Genomic DNA, 20,834 nt, shown 5'->3' with positions numbered 1-20,834 from the left:
GGAACAAGGACTACCGTAATTTGCAATGTGTATTGTATGTAGATTTATAAGGGGCAAAATAATAAAAATAAATACATTCAAAACAGAGGGTGTGGCTTTAATGGTTACTTACGTAAAGCGGCACGGTCTCTCTGCCGTAACAGGAGGGTGGGGTTATACACTTGGCTAATATTTGACGCCTAACAAGCTTCTATGGACATGGACATTAAGTAAGAACGTTAGTTTTTAAATGGTAACTAAACATTATTTTGCATAAATATTAATCGGATGGCATAATTTGGACAGTTAATTATTTTCTCACTCCGTTGGTTTTGTTGTATAAATTGTTGATAGCATATTTATCTTTTATTGTCCACACAATAATATAACACTTAGTCATGATACAACGTATTTTTAGTTACATATTGTCTTGACAGTTGTAAGAATTTTTATATTGATACAATACAATGATAATTTTTATCGAATGATGGAGATAGATTTTTAAAAAAGACAATTGATATAAAACAGTGGTTCTAACATCTGAAAGAAAACAAATCACATAACAAAACCGAAAAACCAATTAAATTGCTTTACTAAATAAACGTTTCGTCGCTGTAAACACTTTCCTGCAGATTCGTAGTTTGCTTTCTTGAACACAGTTTGGTGATGTTCTCCCTTATCTCAGTATCAAATAACCAGAAGAGTGGAACGACTCCAGCACTGGCGGCGCCCATGAGCGTAAAAACTTGGTTAAGCGCCATTGATGGGATACAAGATTGAAAACTGCATACGGACAGCAGCAGACTAATGCTCTGGAAGGGAAACCATAACACGGTGTTCACCAGGTTCACCAAGCACACCGCCACGATTTTAGAGGACTTGCGCTTTGCAACTGCCCCTCCTCTTTCGTTACTGCTGTCAGTATCCTGTCGATCGATTCTCTTTTGTACTCGGTTAGAATTCGGAGTTTCAATGTCTCCTGGTATGTGCAGAGGTGTCGTGTTTGTTTCCTCTAATTCGAAGTGGTTATTGTTTATTGTGTTCCTGTCCGTTTCGAATACATTAGCCTGGATCGACGCATACTGAAACCTCAATAACAACATTCTGAATGTTAAAAAACCTAGAATCGCGAGAGGGACAAAGTATGTCAACACTGGGCACAGAATTGCAGCTTCGATTGTCACTATGACGACGCACTGGTTTGTCATTTCATTAAATGGAACTGTACCAGACGTCCAAATAGGAACGACTATAACAAGACCGATAACCCATGGAGTACAAATTATGCCTTTGGTCAGTGATTTCTGGAACAGCCACAAATATAGTTTCGGGTGGGAAGCGTGGATGAGTCTATCACAACTGATGATTAACACAATTAAGAAAGCAACAAATGGCAAAAGAATGTCTGCAATAACCCAAATCCTACATAGTGGCTGACCTAGTTCCCAAACGTGAAGAATATAATAGACTGTAAGTGGTAGGACGAATACACTAATAACTATGTTTGTGACAGAAAAGTTAATAACTTGTAAGTAGAAGGCGTCTGACTTTGTTCTTTGGCTTGCTAAGCACGCACATATTAACACAATGTTAATAAAGCATGTCCAACATGCAAGAATACCTATAAAAGTGGCAGAATGTCTATGTATACTGCTCAAAAATGATTCATGCATTTTCTGATCGTAGTAAATATTGTTCGTGTAGTGGTCTGGCGTGTGGTAGTTATAGTCGTCAGTATTGTTTTCGTGTTGGGAATAATTCCAACCGGCAATGTTGCTGAAAGACTCATTTAGAAGGTAAGCTACTTTGTGCGATCCGTTACCCAACATAGTTACCGGTAGATAGGTGGCATTAAACGACAGGTTCATCATTCAAGAGAAATGCCTGAAAATAAAAATACAATAATACAGAAGGTATAATAAACGAATACACATGTAAAAGTCATTATAAAGTTACAAAAACTAATGTTTGGAAAAAAACATTTATGTATTGTTTGTCGGTGAACACTTTAAGTATAAGCAATTTCTTGGATGTTATGAGTTTCTAATTTTCTTGTACTTGTACGTGCAACATTTCTTTGTAAATGGCTCGGAATGATTTGTCATTTTATTTAAGGTACACACTTTATTACTGAGGTATCATATTCAATAATGGTTCCTTTTCTTAGAATTGAAATTATCAATATAACAAGCTTTTCACATTTAGTAAATTAATAGTAATCGTACTTTTAGACGTCGTCCTCATAACTATTAGTCATAGATAATTAATTTGACGAAAACAAAACAACAAAAAACATTAACTCCTATTTCCTGAGTAATCTCCACTTACAGCTTTAACATTTCTAAGAGCGTTGTTATTTCTTACAAAAAATATCAGTGGAAATACTTGAATTCACTATTCATCAAAACAAAGAAAGTACTGAATATCATTAAGTGCGCAGAAACTACATCAGTTTGACCTCCATATCTTAAGTGGCGTTCCTACTAACAATGCGATATCAATACAGAACATATTGACATTTTTTGTAACAAATTGCTTTCATGAAATATATGATGAAAAGGGCAATGTTTTAAAAGTTGTATAGCATAACAGGAAATTGGCAACTAATTCGAATAAATTTACTTCTGTAGCATCACTTCCAGTTACCATGGTAGATCAGAAGGCAATGACATAGAGCAAGTCAAACTAGTGGTTGGTAATATTTCAGTGCGCTCAATCCGTTTTTAAACCTGAATTGGTAGACTTCCCACATATCGTAAGGAGAAAAGGAGAACTGCAATACGAGGCAGCAAGAATTGTTACCGGTCTCCCACGTTCAGGTTCATTCGCTAGAATAATCAAGGAAATTGGCTGGGTTTCATTGACGGATATAAGAAAGATTTAAAAGTTAATATATACACATATCCACGATGAATAGTTATGCTCAAACCGTGTATACATTGTAATTGAAATATTTGGATTTATACTGTTGAAACCATTTGTTTTCAAGCGTAAACTTTTTTTCTATTTTAAATAACAGTGAACTTGACCACGTACATCAAATTACAATCGCAAGGTACATATCAACGTCAGATTGCCACATATAATGTTGCATAACTACAATCAATTTCAACAACTGATATTGAGCGGAGGCAGTAACAGTGACCTTGACCAACATACCCCAAATGCAATCCTAAGGTACGCTTTTACACAGCCATTATACAAACCGTTTTTATCACTATTCGTCAATCGTTACCTAGGTTATTCAGCGGAAACAATCTTCCCCAAATTATTGTTATGCAACTACATCGATAAATATGAACCAGGCATCAGGAGCAACTATATTTTTGTGAAATATATACGCCACACATTTCGTTAAAAGTTCAATAACTCATTAGACCTCTTTCAAATTCAGCGAACCTTTAGTACTTCGGAACTGCCCATCAAGAGAGCACACGTTTAATAGAAACATACTAATGCTTACCAAGAAGACCATCTGATAAGAACCCTATTGAGATTATGTTCTGTTCGCTTAGATGCAATGAAACGTCAACAATGGCTAAGGAGTGTGTGTGGGGGTGGGGGTGGTTATAATTATAAGAGTAATTGTTTTCAAGGATCAAATTAACATTTGTAGCATTATTGGAATGTGAATTAGGCTACATTGTTAATGCTGAATGCATAAACCGTTATTTTTACTACTCTATATTAAACAACTTAAGATTAAGAGGACTCAACTAAAATATCTAGAATTTTGAAGTATTCTCTTCATTCAACATGCCAACGGATTACTGATAAACTTATTAATAATGACTTGTCTGCCTCCAACTTGTTTTTAGCTTGGGTACAGAAGGTTGGAATGAAAACAGCAATAACAAAACACGAACGCCAAATTTAAACGCAGCAAGATAATTGAAAGAACAAAACAACATTGTAAAATAACATAATCTCTATGGTTCATAGCTATCATAAGTCTATTAATAAATTAAACGTTTTAGTCCATTTACAGGAAGGCAAATAATTCCCTAGCGCTCTAATTGGTTCCAATTAAAACAGAATGCCAAAGAATATAGTTCTGATTTTTATGTTATATATAACAATTAAATAAGCGAAAGAAAGACCGATTTGGAAATTATCAATTCTTCTTCACAAAACTAGTAAAAAGAACAATAATCAAATTTAAAAGGATACTAAACAAGTAGTTACCAATTTTGAAAAGTTTCTTTCGAGTTTACAGTTTGGATAATTTATACGCCCTCCATGGCCTTGGGGGGGGGGGGGGGGGGTACAGATTTGCAAGTGTGCTTCAATTCGTTGAATTCTCATTCGATACATATATACCACGCTCCCTATCGTAACGAAATTTAGCCTGTTGTGTTCTTCATCCGTGGTCGTTTTGGCCTTAATTCCAAACATGTGTATATGGCTCTACATGTCAAAAGTGTTAGTTTTATAGCTCCCAGATGGGAGTATATGAGAACCCTTGACCGTCTTCCCTTGTTACACAGCCCCATTCTCTATAAACGGAAAAAGCTATACGTAGAATTAGTTTTGAGTATAAAACTTGTATCAAAAAACCCTTCTGCCAAAGTATGAACGACAAATGCTATTTATTGCTTATGGCTTAATTATCTGAAGTCCAGACATAATAATTACATGTTTATTGAAATTGGAAAACCAAGTGGCCGTGCATTCACATTTTTGTTTCGGTCATATTTTGCGGTTAATATAGTATTCCATTCCAGATAGCTGTTATCCATTAGATTGTCGATATTTCCGGTACAAAATTGAAGTGTAAGGTTGGTACAAGGTAGACCCTCCATTGAGTACGCGGAAATAAATATTACATATTGGTTCAACAAACAGAAAACTTAAAGAATATCTGCCAAGATCTGAGGGTCATGAGGCATCAAACACAAACAATATTTATATGAAAAATCTACAAAAAACAAGTACAGTAGTCGAAATTTAAAACATAAACCCCATTTAATGGCACAGTGTCAACGCCAAAGAAGGCTAAGCATATATATTTTCACTTAAAGTTCAATCACTAGAGGTGTTTTAAGGAGTTTGTCTGTCGATAGCGTTTTTTGCGTATATTTGACTGCAGTTCACTTTGAGCCAGGGTGCCATAGTTGGTATTCTAGCACACCGGATAGGCATTTCCGGTGAATTCAGCCGTGCTGGAAAACTCCATCTGGCATGGGGGATGCCAGATGAGTCACGCGCTGTGACGTAATAATTTCAATTTCTTTTATAAAACACTTTATGTAATCATTATTATGAGATTTAAATAGATGAGTTCCATTAACATTAACTTTACAAAAATAAAATTTAAAACACAAAACAAAATAACACTTAAAAGACGTGATGTCAAAGGAACTTATTGACTTATGCAGCGAATACAAATTACTGCGCGTCATGACGTCAGTAAACAACATCGCACGCGCGTTTTGGTGATATGCACAAAAATGCTTTTTTATATGTATTTTGTTCACAAAAAATGTAATTTAATGTATGCTAGAAAAATATCTATCATGTGTGTCCGTTCCGGATAGAAAAATCCGACCCTCGGGCACGCAGCGTAGCCGGTAACTCGGCAAGCCTCGTTACCTTGCAACGCAGGTGCCCTCGGGTCGGATTTTTCTATCCGGAACGGGAACACATGACAGATATTATTATTATGGTCGTTAACATGGTAACCAATAGGACCGCAATTGTGTAAGCCAATGACTTTTATTAATGCATATATTTTAACCATTTAATCTATACAAATATAGATTATATGCATTTGTAGTATATAATCTTCATAGGTAAAGCATTCTAGCAAACTGCCCACTAATGTCACCAAAGGTTAAATTCATTTAATAATTAAAACCAAAAATAACCTGAAAGTTTGAGATTTTACTTATATTTGTCTTCGATTTCAGGTTATTAATGGTAAGTTAGGTACCAATAAGTGCAAGTGGAATGTGCAATGCATTAATTTAAAAAAAAAAAAAACCCATACTTTACACAAGGAACATGTTTCGGTTGTTGTGAAAAAAGAAGTTGATTAAACGGACATAAGTCAGGCACAATATTGTTTGTATGAGTCATTACAATAAGTGGTTGACTTATCGTATTGTCCAGATTTCGTTGTTATATTGATATGATGGTTCTAAGAACATATGTTTACCCTTTAATTTATATTGAAAATGGACATTTGAATAACAACCAACATTTATTGACAAATCGGCATATTGCCTTTTGCGATTTACAATGCAAATGTAAAAACGTGTTACTTCTTTCTTTCCACAGTTGTTACAGGCGTCCGGAAGGTAAACTGTCAAAGAATGTTTTGTCTTTATAACATGTATAAATAAATATTGTTTTGATCCTTGCCTTTGCTAATATATTTAAGTGAACATTTACATTGTTTTGCATTATATCAACATTTAAAGTTTATGGTGAAACCCGACAAAGGGTACTAAACTATTGTAGTTTTGGTAAACAGGTTTAAATCTGAACATCACATTACAAGTTCGTTAAGGATATTATAGCACCAATCATTTCATGTACACAGTGGCCACTCTTTGAACAAAGCTAACATTTACAACGACAAATATCTAACACTATCTAAAGCATCCATTATTTGCCTATGAAGAGTTGTTGATGAACTCCTTGTATGGAAATGGATTAAATCAGTTTCTTTCTCAAAAAAGCTATTATTTTCAGAGACATTTTGCCGCTTTAAGCAAATCTGTACACATTAATCTTTATGTTTGGTATGGAAGCTGCTAGGTTAACATTGGAAACCTTATGCCGGACAACTTAAAAAACGAAGTTAATGTCAGTTAAAGGGGATTCATTATATATTGAATTAGCCAACATGTTGTGATGGGAATGTTAAGAGGCACTTTGCTCAAAACCTACCAAACACTAGGCGAGACACTTAAACCCGTACAAACAACGCTAACAAGACATATGAATACTTATAAGTGGAAAACACCTTTAAGAAAACTGCAATATCTTTAATATTAAGGAAATGTAAATATGCATCAAGAAGTGGTAGAACAAATTCTTGTCGAACGTTAAACAAGGTTTGTGCAAGTATACCTAGACTGATTGTTTTATTACTTTTAATACCTTTTATAACAGTAACAAATGATGAGTATCAAATCGAAGATGAGATTTACCTTTTACGTTTTGTTTTCTTTATTCAGGATTGTTGGGTTAAGGGTGAGTTTTTGGTTGAAACCCCCTAGTAAATTAACATTCAACTAACCGTTCCAAGGCGGTACCTAACAATCCGTGATAAACATACCTAGTTTTATGATATAGTATATATGCACTGTGCTGTTTGAGGAGATTTGTGTTGTTGTTTCTTGTTTGTGACTTATTGTTTTTCTGTTCTATGTCGTTGGCGATTACCCTTTGCCTATAAATGGGGTTTATGTTTAAACTTTTGGCTACAGAGCTTGTTTCTTTTTTATGCCTAAGCAAATTCATATTCAATCTTGCTTCAATCTCAATGCCAAATGTAATCCTATGATGATGATGTAAGAGATTACCAGTCACTTCAATCAAAATACTCACTACTTTGATAATGATAATGAAATATGTACATACACTGAGAAGCGAACAATAATCTTGAGTGATGTAAAATCAATATCCTGGTCCAGAAGATGAAAATATCAAAGACTACATTTACATGAATGCAATAAAAGAAGCACAAATGTCTATACATTTTTAAAAGCAAATAAGAGTATGAGAGACGTTGCCAAAAAAAGCAACTCCCAGTCGACTTTCCTACAAAACTAAGGATATGTTTTAACATATTAGCAATATGAAATAAAAGTTTCATTGCATAATATCTAAAAAAAAAAATTAATATATTAAATAATATCATTCAATATATGTTTTTCTAACGCTCATGTATCATGAAATGCACTGATGAATTCAAAACCAAACAAAATACCTTCGAAAGTTAACTATAACTCCATTTCACATCTAACGCGCTATAATGTTAGTGTTTACCGTTCAGCTGTTCTAACCGACTGGAGCTCTCGTAGGTAGTTAGTTATGTTGTTATAAAGCAGATCCCTTCACCGGTGAGGCGATATTGGAATACGCTTACATAGCGTTGAATACTATGTGTCATACGATATATAGTTTTGTATTGAATAGTTGTATCAATTGCTTTATTTCAGCTGGTATATTTACTAAAACTATGAAACTCAGTGTTTTCAATGGATTCTGTCAGACAGCAAAATAAAACTCAGTGTTTCCAATGGATTCTATAAGACGGCTTGTAGAATCAATATTGGTTTACATCGTAAAGGCCATGCGAAGGTATCCCTGGTGGGGTTCAAACCCACAACCTCTTGGGTGACAGGCGGGTAACTAGTAGTAGTAGTTGTAGAAGTAGTGGTAGTGGTCGTCGCCGTCGTCGTCGTCGTCGTCGTCGTAGTAGAAGAAGAAGAAGTAGTAGTAGTAGTAGTAGTAGAAGTAGTAGTAGTAGTAGTAGTAGTAGTAGTAGTAGTAGTAGTAGTAGTAGTAGTAGTAGTAGTAGTAGTAGTAGTAGTAGTAGTAGTAGTAGTAGTAGTAGTAGTAGAAGTAGTAGTAGTAGTAGTAGTAGTAGTAGTAGTAGTAGTAGTAGTAGTAGTAGTAGTAGTAGTAGTAGTAGTAGTAGTAGTAGTAGATGCAATGAAACGTCAACAATGGCTAAGGAGTGTGTGTGGGGGTGGGGGTGGTTATAATTATAAGAGTAATTGTTTTCAAGGATCAAATTAACATTTGTAGCATTATTGGAATGTGAATTAGGCTACATTGTTAATGCTGAATGCATAAACCGTTATTTTTACTACTCTATATTAAACAACTTAAGATTAAGAGGACTCAACTAAAATATCTAGAATTTTGAAGTATTCTCTTCATTCAACATGCCAACGGATTACTGATAAACTTATTAATAATGACTTGTCTGCCTCCAACTTGTTTTTAGCTTGGGTACAGAAGGTTGGAATGAAAACAGCAATAACAAAACACGAACGCCAAATTTAAACGCAGCAAGATAATTGAAAGAACAAAACAACATTGTAAAATAACATAATCTCTATGGTTCATAGCTATCATAAGTCTATTAATAAATTAAACGTTTTAGTCCATTTACAGGAAGGCAAATAATTCCCTAGCGCTCTAATTGGTTCCAATTAAAACAGAATGCCAAAGAATATAGTTCTGATTTTTATGTTATATATAACAATTAAATAAGCGAAAGAAAGACCGATTTGGAAATTATCAATTCTTCTTCACAAAACTAGTAAAAAGAACAATAATCAAATTTAAAAGGATACTAAACAAGTAGTTACCAATTTTGAAAAGTTTCTTTCGAGTTTACAGTTTGGATAATTTATACGCCCTCCATGGCCTTGGGGGGGGGGGGGGTACAGATTTGCAAGTGTGCTTCAATTCGTTGAATTCTCATTCGATACATATATACCACGCTCCCTATCGTAACGAAATTTAGCCTGTTGTGTTCTTCATCCGTGGTCGTTTTGGCCTTAATTCCAAACATGTGTATATGGCTCTACATGTCAAAAGTGTTAGTTTTATAGCTCCCAGATGGGAGTATATGAGAACCCTTGACCGTCTTCCCTTGTTACACAGCCCCATTCTCTATAAACGGAAAAAGCTATACGTAGAATTAGTTTTGAGTATAAAACTTGTATCAAAAAACCCTTCTGCCAAAGTATGAACGACAAATGCTATTTATTGCTTATGGCTTAATTATCTGAAGTCCAGACATAATAATTACATGTTTATTGAAATTGGAAAACCAAGTGGCCGTGCATTCACATTTTTGTTTCGGTCATATTTTGCGGTTAATATAGTATTCCATTCCAGATAGCTGTTATCCATTAGATTGTCGATATTTCCGGTACAAAATTGAAGTGTAAGGTTGGTACAAGGTAGACCCTCCATTGAGTACGCGGAAATAAATATTACATATTGGTTCAACAAACAGAAAACTTAAAGAATATCTGCCAAGATCTGAGGGTCATGAGGCATCAAACACAAACAATATTTATATGAAAAATCTACAAAAAACAAGTACAGTAGTCGAAATTTAAAACATAAACCCCATTTAATGGCACAGTGTCAACGCCAAAGAAGGCTAAGCATATATATTTTCACTTAAAGTTCAATCACTAGAGGTATTTTAAGGAGTTTGTCTGTCGATAGCGTTTTTTGCGTATATTTGACTGCAGTTCACTTTGAGCCAGGGTGCCATAGTTGGTATTCTAGCACACCGGATAGGCATTTCCGGTGAATTCAGCCGTGCTGGAAAACTCCATCTGGCATGGGGGATGCCAGATGAGTCACGCGCTGTGACGTAATAATTTCAATTTCTTTTATAAAACACTTTATGTAATCATTATTATGAGATTTAAATAGATGAGTTCCATTAACATTAACTTTACAAAAATAAAATTTAAAACACAAAACAAAATAACACTTAAAAGACGTGATGTCAAAGGAACTTATTGACTTATGCAGCGAATACAAATTACTGCGCGTCATGACGTCAGTAAACAACATCGCACGCGCGTTTTGGTGATATGCACAAAAATGCTTTTTTATATGTATTTTGTTCACAAAAAATGTAATTTAATGTATGCTAGAAAAATATCTATCATGTGTGTCCGTTCCGGATAGAAAAATCCGACCCTCGGGCACGCAGCGTAGCCGGTAACTCGGCAAGCCTCGTTACCTTGCAACGCAGGTGCCCTCGGGTCGGATTTTTCTATCCGGAACGGGAACACATGACAGATATTATTATTATGGTCGTTAACATGGTAACCAATAGGACCGCAATTGTGTAAGCCAATGACTTTTATTAATGCATATATTTTAACCATTTAATCTATACAAATATAGATTATATGCATTTGTAGTATATAATCTTCATAGGTAAAGCATTCTAGCAAACTGCCCACTAATGTCACCAAAGGTTAAATTCATTTAATAATTAAAACCAAAAATAACCTGAAAGTTTGAGATTTTACTTATATTTGTCTTCGATTTCAGGTTATTAATGGTAAGTTAGGTACCAATAAGTGCAAGTGGAATGTGCAATGCATTAATTTAAAAAAAAAAACAACCCATACTTTACACAAGGAACATGTTTCGGTTGTTGTGAAAAAAGAAGTTGATTAAACGGACATAAGTCAGGCACAATATTGTTTGTATGAGTCATTACAATAAGTGGTTGACTTATCGTATTGTCCAGATTTCGTTGTTATATTGATATGATGGTTCTAAGAACATATGTTTACCCTTTAATTTATATTGAAAATGGACATTTGAATAACAACCAACATTTATTGACAAATCGGCATATTGCCTTTTGCGATTTACAATGCAAATGTAAAAACGTGTTACTTCTTTCTTTCCACAGTTGTTACAGGCGTCCGGAAGGTAAACTGTCAAAGAATGTTTTGTCTTTATAACATGTATAAATAAATATTGTTTTGATCCTTGCCTTTGCTAATATATTTAAGTGAACATTTACATTGTTTTGCATTATATCAACATTTAAAGTTTATGGTGAAACCCGACAAAGGGTACTAAACTATTGTAGTTTTGGTAAACAGGTTTAAATCTGAACATCACATTACAAGTTCGTTAAGGATATTATAGCACCAATCATTTCATGTACACAGTGGCCACTCTTTGAACAAAGCTAACATTTACAACGACAAATATCTAACACTATCTAAAGCATCCATTATTTGCCTATGAAGAGTTGTTGATGAACTCCTTGTATGGAAATGGATTAAATCAGTTTCTTTCTCAAAAAAGCTATTATTTTCAGAGACATTTTGCCGCTTTAAGCAAATCTGTACACATTAATCTTTATGTTTGGTATGGAAGCTGCTAGGTTAACATTGGAAACCTTATGCCGGACAACTTAAAAAACGAAGTTAATGTCAGTTAAAGGGGATTCATTATATATTGAATTAGCCAACATGTTGTGATGGGAATGTTAAGAGGCACTTTGCTCAAAACCTACCAAACACTAGGCGAGACACTTAAACCCGTACAAACAACGCTAACAAGACATATGAATACTTATAAGTGGAAAACACCTTTAAGAAAACTGCAATATCTTTAATATTAAGGAAATGTAAATATGCATCAAGAAGTGGTAGAACAAATTCTTGTCGAACGTTAAACAAGGTTTGTGCAAGTATACCTAGACTGATTGTTTTATTACTTTTAATACCTTTTATAACAGTAACAAATGATGAGTATCAAATCGAAGATGAGATTTACCTTTTACGTTTTGTTTTCTTTATTCAGGATTGTTGGGTTAAGGGTGAGTTTTTGGTTGAAACCCCCTAGTAAATTAACATTCAACTAACCGTTCCAAGGCGGTACCTAACAATCCGTGATAAACATACCTAGTTTTATGATATAGTATATATGCACTGTGCTGTTTGAGGAGATTTGTGTTGTTGTTTCTTGTTTGTGACTTATTGTTTTTCTGTTCTATGTCGTTGGCGATTACCCTTTGCCTATAAATGGGGTTTATGTTTAAACTTTTGGCTACAGAGCTTGTTTCTTTTTTATGCCTAAGCAAATTCATATTCAATCTTGCTTCAATCTCAATGCCAAATGTAATCCTATGATGATGATGTAAGAGATTACCAGTCACTTCAATCAAAATACTCACTACTTTGATAATGATAATGAAATATGTACATACACTGAGAAGCGAACAATAATCTTGAGTGATGTAAAATCAATATCCTGGTCCAGAAGATGAAAATATCAAAGACTACATTTACATGAATGCAATAAAAGAAGCACAAATGTCTATACATTTTTAAAAGCAAATAAGAGTATGAGAGACGTTGCCAAAAAAAGCAACTCCCAGTCGACTTTCCTACAAAACTAAGGATATGTTTTAACATATTAGCAATATGAAATAAAAGTTTCATTGCATAATATCTAAAAAAAAAAATTAATATATTAAATAATATCATTCAATATATGTTTTTCTAACGCTCATGTATCATGAAATGCACTGATGAATTCAAAACCAAACAAAATACCTTCGAAAGTTAACTATAACTCCATTTCACATCTAACGCGCTATAATGTTAGTGTTTACCGTTCGGCTGTTCTAACCGACTGGAGCTCTCGTAGGTAGTTAGTTATGTTGTTATAAAGCAGATCCCTTCACCGGTGAGGCGATATTGGAATACGCTTACATAGCGTTGAATACTATGTGTCATACGATATATAGTTTTGTATTGAATAGTTGTATCAATTGCTTTATTTCAGCTGGTATATTTACTAAAACTATGAAACTCAGTGTTTTCAATGGATTCTGTCAGACAGCAAAATAAAACTCAGTGTTTCCAATGGATTCTATAAGACGGCTTGTAGAATCAATATTGGTTTACATCGTAAAGGCCATGCGAAGGTATCCCTGGTGGGGTTCAAACCCACAACCTCTTGGGTGACAGGCGGGTAACTAGTAGTAGTAGTTGTAGAAGTAGTGGTAGTGGTCGTCGCCGTCGTCGTCGTCGTCGTCGTCGTAGTAGAAGAAGAAGAAGTAGTAGTAGTAGTAGTAGTAGAAGTAGTAGTAGTAGTAGTAGTAGTAGTAGTAGTAGTAGTAGTAGTAGTAGTAGTAGTAGTAGTAGTAGTAGTAGTAGTAGTAGTAGTAGTAGTAGTAGTAGTAGTAGTAGTAGAAGTAGTAGTAGTAGTAGTAGTAGTAGTAGTAGTAGTAGTAGTAGTAGTAGTAGTAGTAGTAGTAGTAGTAGTAGTAGTAGTAGTAGTAGTAGTAGTAGTAGTAGTAGTAGTAGTAGTAGTAGTAGTAGTAGTAGTAGTAGTACATGTCGGTGGTGACTCATCATTCGGTTAATCTCTAACCATTGTTCTTCATTTTTGTGGAAGACGAGCGAAATAAGTACGATTTCTTTTGGAACTGCTAAGCTTCTGGGTGTCATTTGATTTGTTGTTGTTTAACACTTTCAACTGGTATTATATTTAACCGATTGCAGTAATAAACAGTAAAGTGTTTTTGGTTTCGGGTTTTCTTTTAAAACCAGTTAAAACGGCACAGAGCAAACGGTCCTACATTTAGAAAGCGACTAAAAAGAACACTGTCGATCGGGCAGTGATCTCCAGTCCGAAAATGCGCCTTGTTGACAAGCGAAATGACGACAAATTTGTTGTGTGAAGCTGTGATTTGTTACTAATATTATCACCAATATTTTAATAAATGGTTATGCTATTAATAATTTATCATTGTATAAATAAAATGGTATTTGAACACTTCAGAACGTAAGTAAAAAAAATCAGAAATGAATTTGAAAAATGAATCATTTAAGTCTCAATTGATTGAATTAGGAACTCTCTGATTCAACACATCATAAACATGCAAGAGGTAACAACGGATCATAAATTTTCATATATATATATATATATAAATTCCCAATGCCTTCCAATTGAAAATAGTTTATTGAATATACTTTTTACATGTGTCTGTTTCAATGTCAAATTTATCTACAGAACCAACAACTTACTTGATGCGGCATATAGAAAACAGCATATGAGGACCTTTTCAAAATTCATTTATTTTCGTAAGCCTTCTATTTTTAACAGATTCTTTAATTTACTTTATAGATTTCCTTTATCATCGACATATTTTTTACAACAGAGTTTAATAGTTTTGGTGTATTCTCTTGATGTATTGCTTTTTTTGCTGTGTACAAAATAAAAATAAAACCTCTGAAAATTGTTATGAAATTAATGCCATTTCTGCTTCTTCTCAATTTTTAGTACAATTCGTGTGGGTAAATTTTAATCTTTTTTATTGGGACATGACATATAAAATGGATTTATTTTTGATGAAACTGTTAATTTATGACCACTGAAGACATCCGCTTTTTATAATTAAACAATTACTAGAAACGACGCAATGAGCGGTTTTAAACTCAGAGAATATGGAAATTTGTTCGATGTTCTCATTATCTACAGAAAAGCCTCAAATATTGTTCATCCTCCTCATATATTTAGCCCGCCACAGCTGGGGCCCTACAAGGTTGGGTGCACTTCTCCTTCTTCTTTCCATGAAAGATAAAGCTGATAACTTGGAGAGCACAATAAGGCGTTCTGCGGGTGATAGCTCTGTCGCCATTTCAAATTCTAACACAAATGACACAGAAACACCGATCTACAGAAAATCTTCGACTGGTCAACACAATAGCTTGTACAATTCAACACTTCAAAAACAGAAGTAATATTGTGTTCACTTACTAACCAGCAACGACCATCTTTCTTGTTCGCTTCTTCGCTGCTTATACTTTGTGATCGTGGCAAACATTCAGGAGTCACATTGATGATACATGGTACCATCACATACATTCGATCGTTCGTTCTGCCAAGAAAAGTCTTAAAAATATTACTTTAGTCGTATTTTGTTTTATCAAATTTATTTACCATATTTCAGACGCATTCTAGAGAACGCCTCACTTATCTGGAATTGTTGTACAATTGATGAAAACGAGATTGTGGACATACTGCAATACGAAGCAGCAAGAATTGTTAGCGGTCTTACACGTTCAGTTTCATTAGCTAGAATAATCAAGGAAATTGGCTGGATTTCGTTATCGGATAGTAGAAAACTGTAAAAGTTAATATAAACACATATCCACGTGAATAGTTATGCTCAAACTGTGTACACATTGTAATTGAAATATTTGGATAAATATTGTGTTAACCATTTTTTTCGAGCGTAAACCGTTTTGTATCCCCGCACACCTAATTACAATCCCGAAGTATATCAACGTACCACCTTCTAAGTTGCATCACTACAATCAACTAAAACTAGATATATTTAGCAGAGGCAGTAGCAGTGACCTTGACCAAAATACCCAAAATACAATCCTAAGGTACGTTTTTACAGAGCCTTTATACAAACCACTTTTATCACTATTCGTCAATTCAGTTATTCAGCAGAAACCATTCCCCCCCTAATTATTGTTATGCAGCCAAGTAACATAAATAAACCAGGCAGCAGGAGCAATTATATTGTTGTGAAATAAACGCCACACATTTCGTTAAATGTTCGATGACTCACAAGACCTCTTTCAAATTTAGCGAACCTTCGGTACTGTCCATCAAGACATCACACGGTTAATACGACACATGTTAATGCTTACCAACAAGAGCCTCTGATTAGAACCCCCCTCGAGACTAAGTACTGTTCTTTTTTATATAATGACAAAGACGAAGACTAGGGGAATAATAAGATTAAGAACATTTGTTTTCAATGATCAAAATAACTCTTATAGCATTATAGAATGTTAATTAGGCTATCTTGGTATTGCTGAAAAGTTATTTGTACTACTATGTATTGAACAGCTAAGATTAAGAGTACACAACTTAAAGATATAGATAATTGAGGTATTTCTTTCTTTCAACATGCCAGCAGAGTTTGGATGCACCAATTGATAATGACGTGGTTGCCTGCTCGTGTACAGTTAAGTAGAAAAAAACATAACAAAACGCAAACGTCAACTTAAGCACGATAATTGAAAGAACAAAACAACATTGACAAATGACAGTATCTCTACAGTTCAAACTAATCATACGTCTATTAATAAAATAAACGTTCTCGTTCGAATTCCAGAAGGGCAAATAACTTGTGCTCTAAAAGCTAACAATTTAAACAGAATGCCTGACATAAAGTTTTGATTTTATGCCATATATAACAATAAAATAATTGACCGAAAGACGACTTTGAAATTATCAATTCTTCCAACCAAAACAGCAGGAAGAGCAATACCACATACATGATGGTACTTAACAAGCAGTAATAGCACTTTAAAACAAAAAGGGATGATTGACTAAATTTTAACCAACACCAATAACAATTTAAAATATTTATAATCACACTAAAACAAGACGTCACCATTGATTTTGTTTTGTCTTTCACGAAGAACAAAAAATAATTTAAACATAAATACTATGGTACTAAAACACCAAGCTTATCGTTTTGGTTCTTGGTTTCCAAACGAGCGTATATGACTCTTATGGTTAACACTTGAATCCTGAAAGTGTGATTCGCAAAGGCAATTTGTAGGTAAAGTATTTGTCTAACCTTCCATTTTTAAAATATTCTTCTTAAAATATGCTAGTTCCGAGGAAGAAGTGTGAGTCTAGGAGCAGCCGAAAGTGAATGAATGAGAACCCTGAACCGTCTGCCCTATAACCCATACCCGATATTATTCGTTCTCTAAATACGGTAATAGGTATATGTAGATTTAATTTTTAGTGTTACCCATGAACCAAAATAGTATGTCTGCCAAACTGTGAATGTCAATCGTTATTTATCTTCAAATGGATTAAGGAATGCTAAGTCCCGACATTAGAATAACATTTATACTGTAATTGGAAAACCAAGTGGTCGAGTATTGACATCTTTGTTTCTGTCATGTTCTGACAAACACCGCTCATGAAAAGACCATGCATTTGCTTAACCACTTATAGCACAGTTACTAGAGGTATTTTGGAGTCCCTTTGTCGTTCGCGTTTCATTGCGTATGTTTAAATGGGCACTTTGAGCCAGCGTGCTACAGTTGGCATCATGATCATGATGGTTAACAAGATACCAAAACGACTGCAATTTTATTAGCCCATTACTAGTATAAGTGCATTTGTTTTTGATTATTTTAATGTAAACATATCTTGACTTAAATTTTGTAGTACATATTCTACATATGTTAAACTTTCTAGCAAACATTCTGAAAGTTCGAGATTTACATATATATTTAAAGTTATATATGGAACCAAAGCGGTAACAGGGAAGTGCTATTCATTCATTTCTTTAAAACAAGCAATATTCTCTACATCAGGAACATGTTTGGCTGTTTTGAAAACGAACGGGCATAAACCACAACCCTTGTTTGTAGTTGACATCACAATAAGAAGTTTACTTATCGGCTTGACCAGATTACGTTCTAATATTGATATGAGCGGTATAAAACCATATGTTTACCGTTTACTTTATATCAGGATGGCTATAACATTTAAATAAAACCAACCTTTATGGGCAAATCGGCTAAATGCCTTTGGTAATTTACAATGCAAATGAAGAAACGTGTTGCTTCTTTCGTTCACATTTCTTTGACCTTCTACAGCTGTTACAGGCGTCCGGAAGGTGAATTGTCAAAGTATGTATAATCCTTTTAGATAAATAGTATCATGGCCCTTACCTTTGCTATTTCTTTGGGAATATTTGCATCGTTTTGCAGTATATAAACAATTAAAGTTCATGGTGAAACCCGACTAGGAGTACTAAACTTTTGTCGTTTTGGTTAACAGAGTCTGAACATCACATCGTTAATAATATTTTAATACCATCCATTTCATGTGCATTTTTCTTCTTACAAAACTAAAATTCACGACAAATATCTTACACTTTTATGCATCCTTAATTTACCTAAGAAGAGTTGTTGATGAACTCATTATATGGAAATGGATTAAATCAGTTTCTCTCTCAGAAATGCTTTTATTTTCAGAGACACGCTTAAAGCAATTCTTTACTCAATAATCTTTATGTTTGGCATGGAAGCTGCTAGGTTATCATTGGAAAACTTATGCCGCACAGCTTGTGAAAAACGAAATAAAAGTCAGTAAAAGCTGTTTCTTCGCATATTGCAATGTTGATCCGCTTCAGCAATTCGAATAAAACAATGGAAGTCCAGAAGGCAACAATGTTATGATGGGAATATTTATAGCCTACCTGATATTAGACGAGACATTTGAATCCATTCAGACAACACTACCAAGACATATGTATTATTAGACGAAAAAACCTTCGAGAGAACTACATTAACTGAAATATCAAGAAATGTAAATATTCATTAATTAGTGATATAACTTTTTAGCAAATTCAATACGTCGAACGTTAGTATGCGTTTTACAAGTATATCCAGACTGATTGTTTTATCACTTTAAAAACCTTTCATAAAAGTTTAAAACAATATATGCGTATCAAATCTAAGGTATGATTTGATATATAAATATGAGCACAGTTGCTAAATTTATTATGCCTGAGCAATTTCATATTCAATCTTGCTGCAATCTCACTGCCAAGTACAACCCAAGGATAATGATGTAAGAGATTATAAAGCACCAGTCGCTTCAATAAAAAACCTCACTACTTTGATAATGATAAAAAGATATGTTCATACAATGAGGTGCGAGAAATAATCTTGAGTGATGTTATATTTTTTTTTCGTAAAAATCAATTTCCTGTTCCAGAAGATCGTAATATCAAAGACTGCTTTAACATGAATGTAATTAAAGTAACGCACATGTCAATCTTCTTTTAAAACAAATAAGAGTATGAGAGACGTTGCCAAAAACGCAACTCTTTATCTAATTTCCTGCAAAACTAATGAATAGAAATGTTTTAACATAATAGCAATATGAAACAAAAGTTCATTGCATAACATTGCAAATAATAAATATTGAATAGTTTTTTCCCCTTCAAATATCAATAAATACACCAATGATTTTAAAACAAAAAAAATACCTTCGAAATTTTACTATTACTCCATGTCACATCTAACGCGCAATAATGTTAGTATTTACTGTTTGGCTGCTCTAGTCGACTGGCGCTCTCTGAGCTAGTTATGCTGTTATAGAGACGATCACTTCACCGGCGAGGCGATATTGGAATACACTTACATAGCTTTTAATACTATGCGCCATACGTTATTTAGTTATTGAATTTTAAAGTTGAATCAATTGCTTTATTTCAGCCGATATATCTATATAAAAAATAAACTCAACGTTTTCAATGGTTTCTGTCAGCAAGTAAAATGAAACTTAGTGTTTTCAATGGATTCTGATTAGCAGTTAAATGAAGCTCAGTGTTTTCAATGTATTATGTAAAACAGCTTATACAATAACGCTAGAGGCTTTTTTTCTGGGTAGGAATCAGTACTGGTTGAACATCGTAAAGGCCATGAGAAGGTACCCCTGGTGGGGATCGAGCTCACAACCTCTTGGGTGACAGGCGGGCACTCTACCATTAGCGCACCCTCAACCGATTCTGTATTTGATTTTTTTTCGCAAATACAAAACTAATTATACGACTTCTTTATCTCTCTCTAGGTATACCCAAGCGATTTCCATTTTGAAAGCGTGGCTTGATTTTAAAATAAATTGTCGACAACATCGCAGACACTTATCAAGTGATTGTTCTGTGCCTTATTTATGTAGTGTCATTTGCAAGAGAGAGCCACATATTATTATTATTATTATTATTATTATTATTATTATTATTATTATTATTATTATTATTATTATTATTATCCTTTTCGTTAAATATCACGTGCTTTTAAGTGAACTCATAAACACTTGTTTGCTTGAATTTTACTTGCAATCGATTTATTTGCAAACTTTATCTGACTTATTTAATGGTTTCAACCGTTAGAAAGCTTTTGAGTGATTATTGTGAACGCCTAAGCTGGATAAATGAGCACATACTTCATAACGTACCGGTTTAAATTCTCAAAATGTGGCTAAAATAGAACACATCCTTATATAACGACAAAACGTCATTATACAAGGGTAAAACATCAATATATAAAGTTATATGTGTTTTAGACAAACAACAATAAACATTGAATTATAATTAGGTTTTAGCACATCCTCACCTAATTTGAATAGTCATGTCAATATATTCAATTTCTGTGTCCTGTTTCTATTATAATAAACAATTTGAAATATGTTTCTTGATACAGCTAATTGTATCAACAATTATTCCATTGTAATAGTAATGATATTTAGTACACTAACTTTGG

At 33.9% G+C, this 20,834-nt stretch overlaps 1 protein-coding gene across 5 annotated transcripts; it reads right to left on the bottom strand.

The window, feature by feature from the left end:
* Positions 1-330: 330 nt before the first annotated feature.
* On the bottom strand, positions 331-19,605 carry LOC128226570 (5-hydroxytryptamine receptor 1D-like). 5 transcript variants are annotated; one of them, XM_052936517.1, is made up of 2 exons: positions 19,559-19,605; positions 331-1,863 (listed from the first exon to the last, which is right to left on the bottom strand). In XM_052936517.1, the coding sequence occupies exon 2, from the start codon at positions 1,848-1,850 to the stop codon at positions 573-575; it is 1,278 nt and encodes a 425-aa protein (XP_052792477.1). In that variant the 5' UTR covers positions 1,851-1,863; positions 19,559-19,605; the 3' UTR covers positions 331-572. The 5 variants fall into 5 exon arrangements, 4 of the variants coding, with proteins under 4 accessions (XP_052792477.1, XP_052792476.1, XP_052792475.1 ...); XM_052936516.1 differs by lacking the exon at positions 19,559-19,605 and adding an exon at positions 13,062-13,133; XM_052936515.1 differs by lacking the exon at positions 19,559-19,605 and adding an exon at positions 7,919-8,003.
* Between the last annotated feature and the right edge of the window lie 1,229 nt (positions 19,606-20,834).

This window comes from Mya arenaria, chromosome 3 (assembly GCF_026914265.1).
Source record: "Mya arenaria isolate MELC-2E11 chromosome 3, ASM2691426v1".
Taxonomy (NCBI): Eukaryota; Metazoa; Mollusca; class Bivalvia; order Myida; family Myidae; genus Mya; species Mya arenaria.
This window is presented reverse-complemented; position numbering and strand designations above follow the sequence as displayed.

Coding starts and splice junctions, on each gene's coding strand:
- LOC128226570 (XM_052936517.1), bottom strand. CDS start 1,850: ATGATGAACCTGTCGTTTAATGCCACCTATCTACCGGTAACTATGTTG.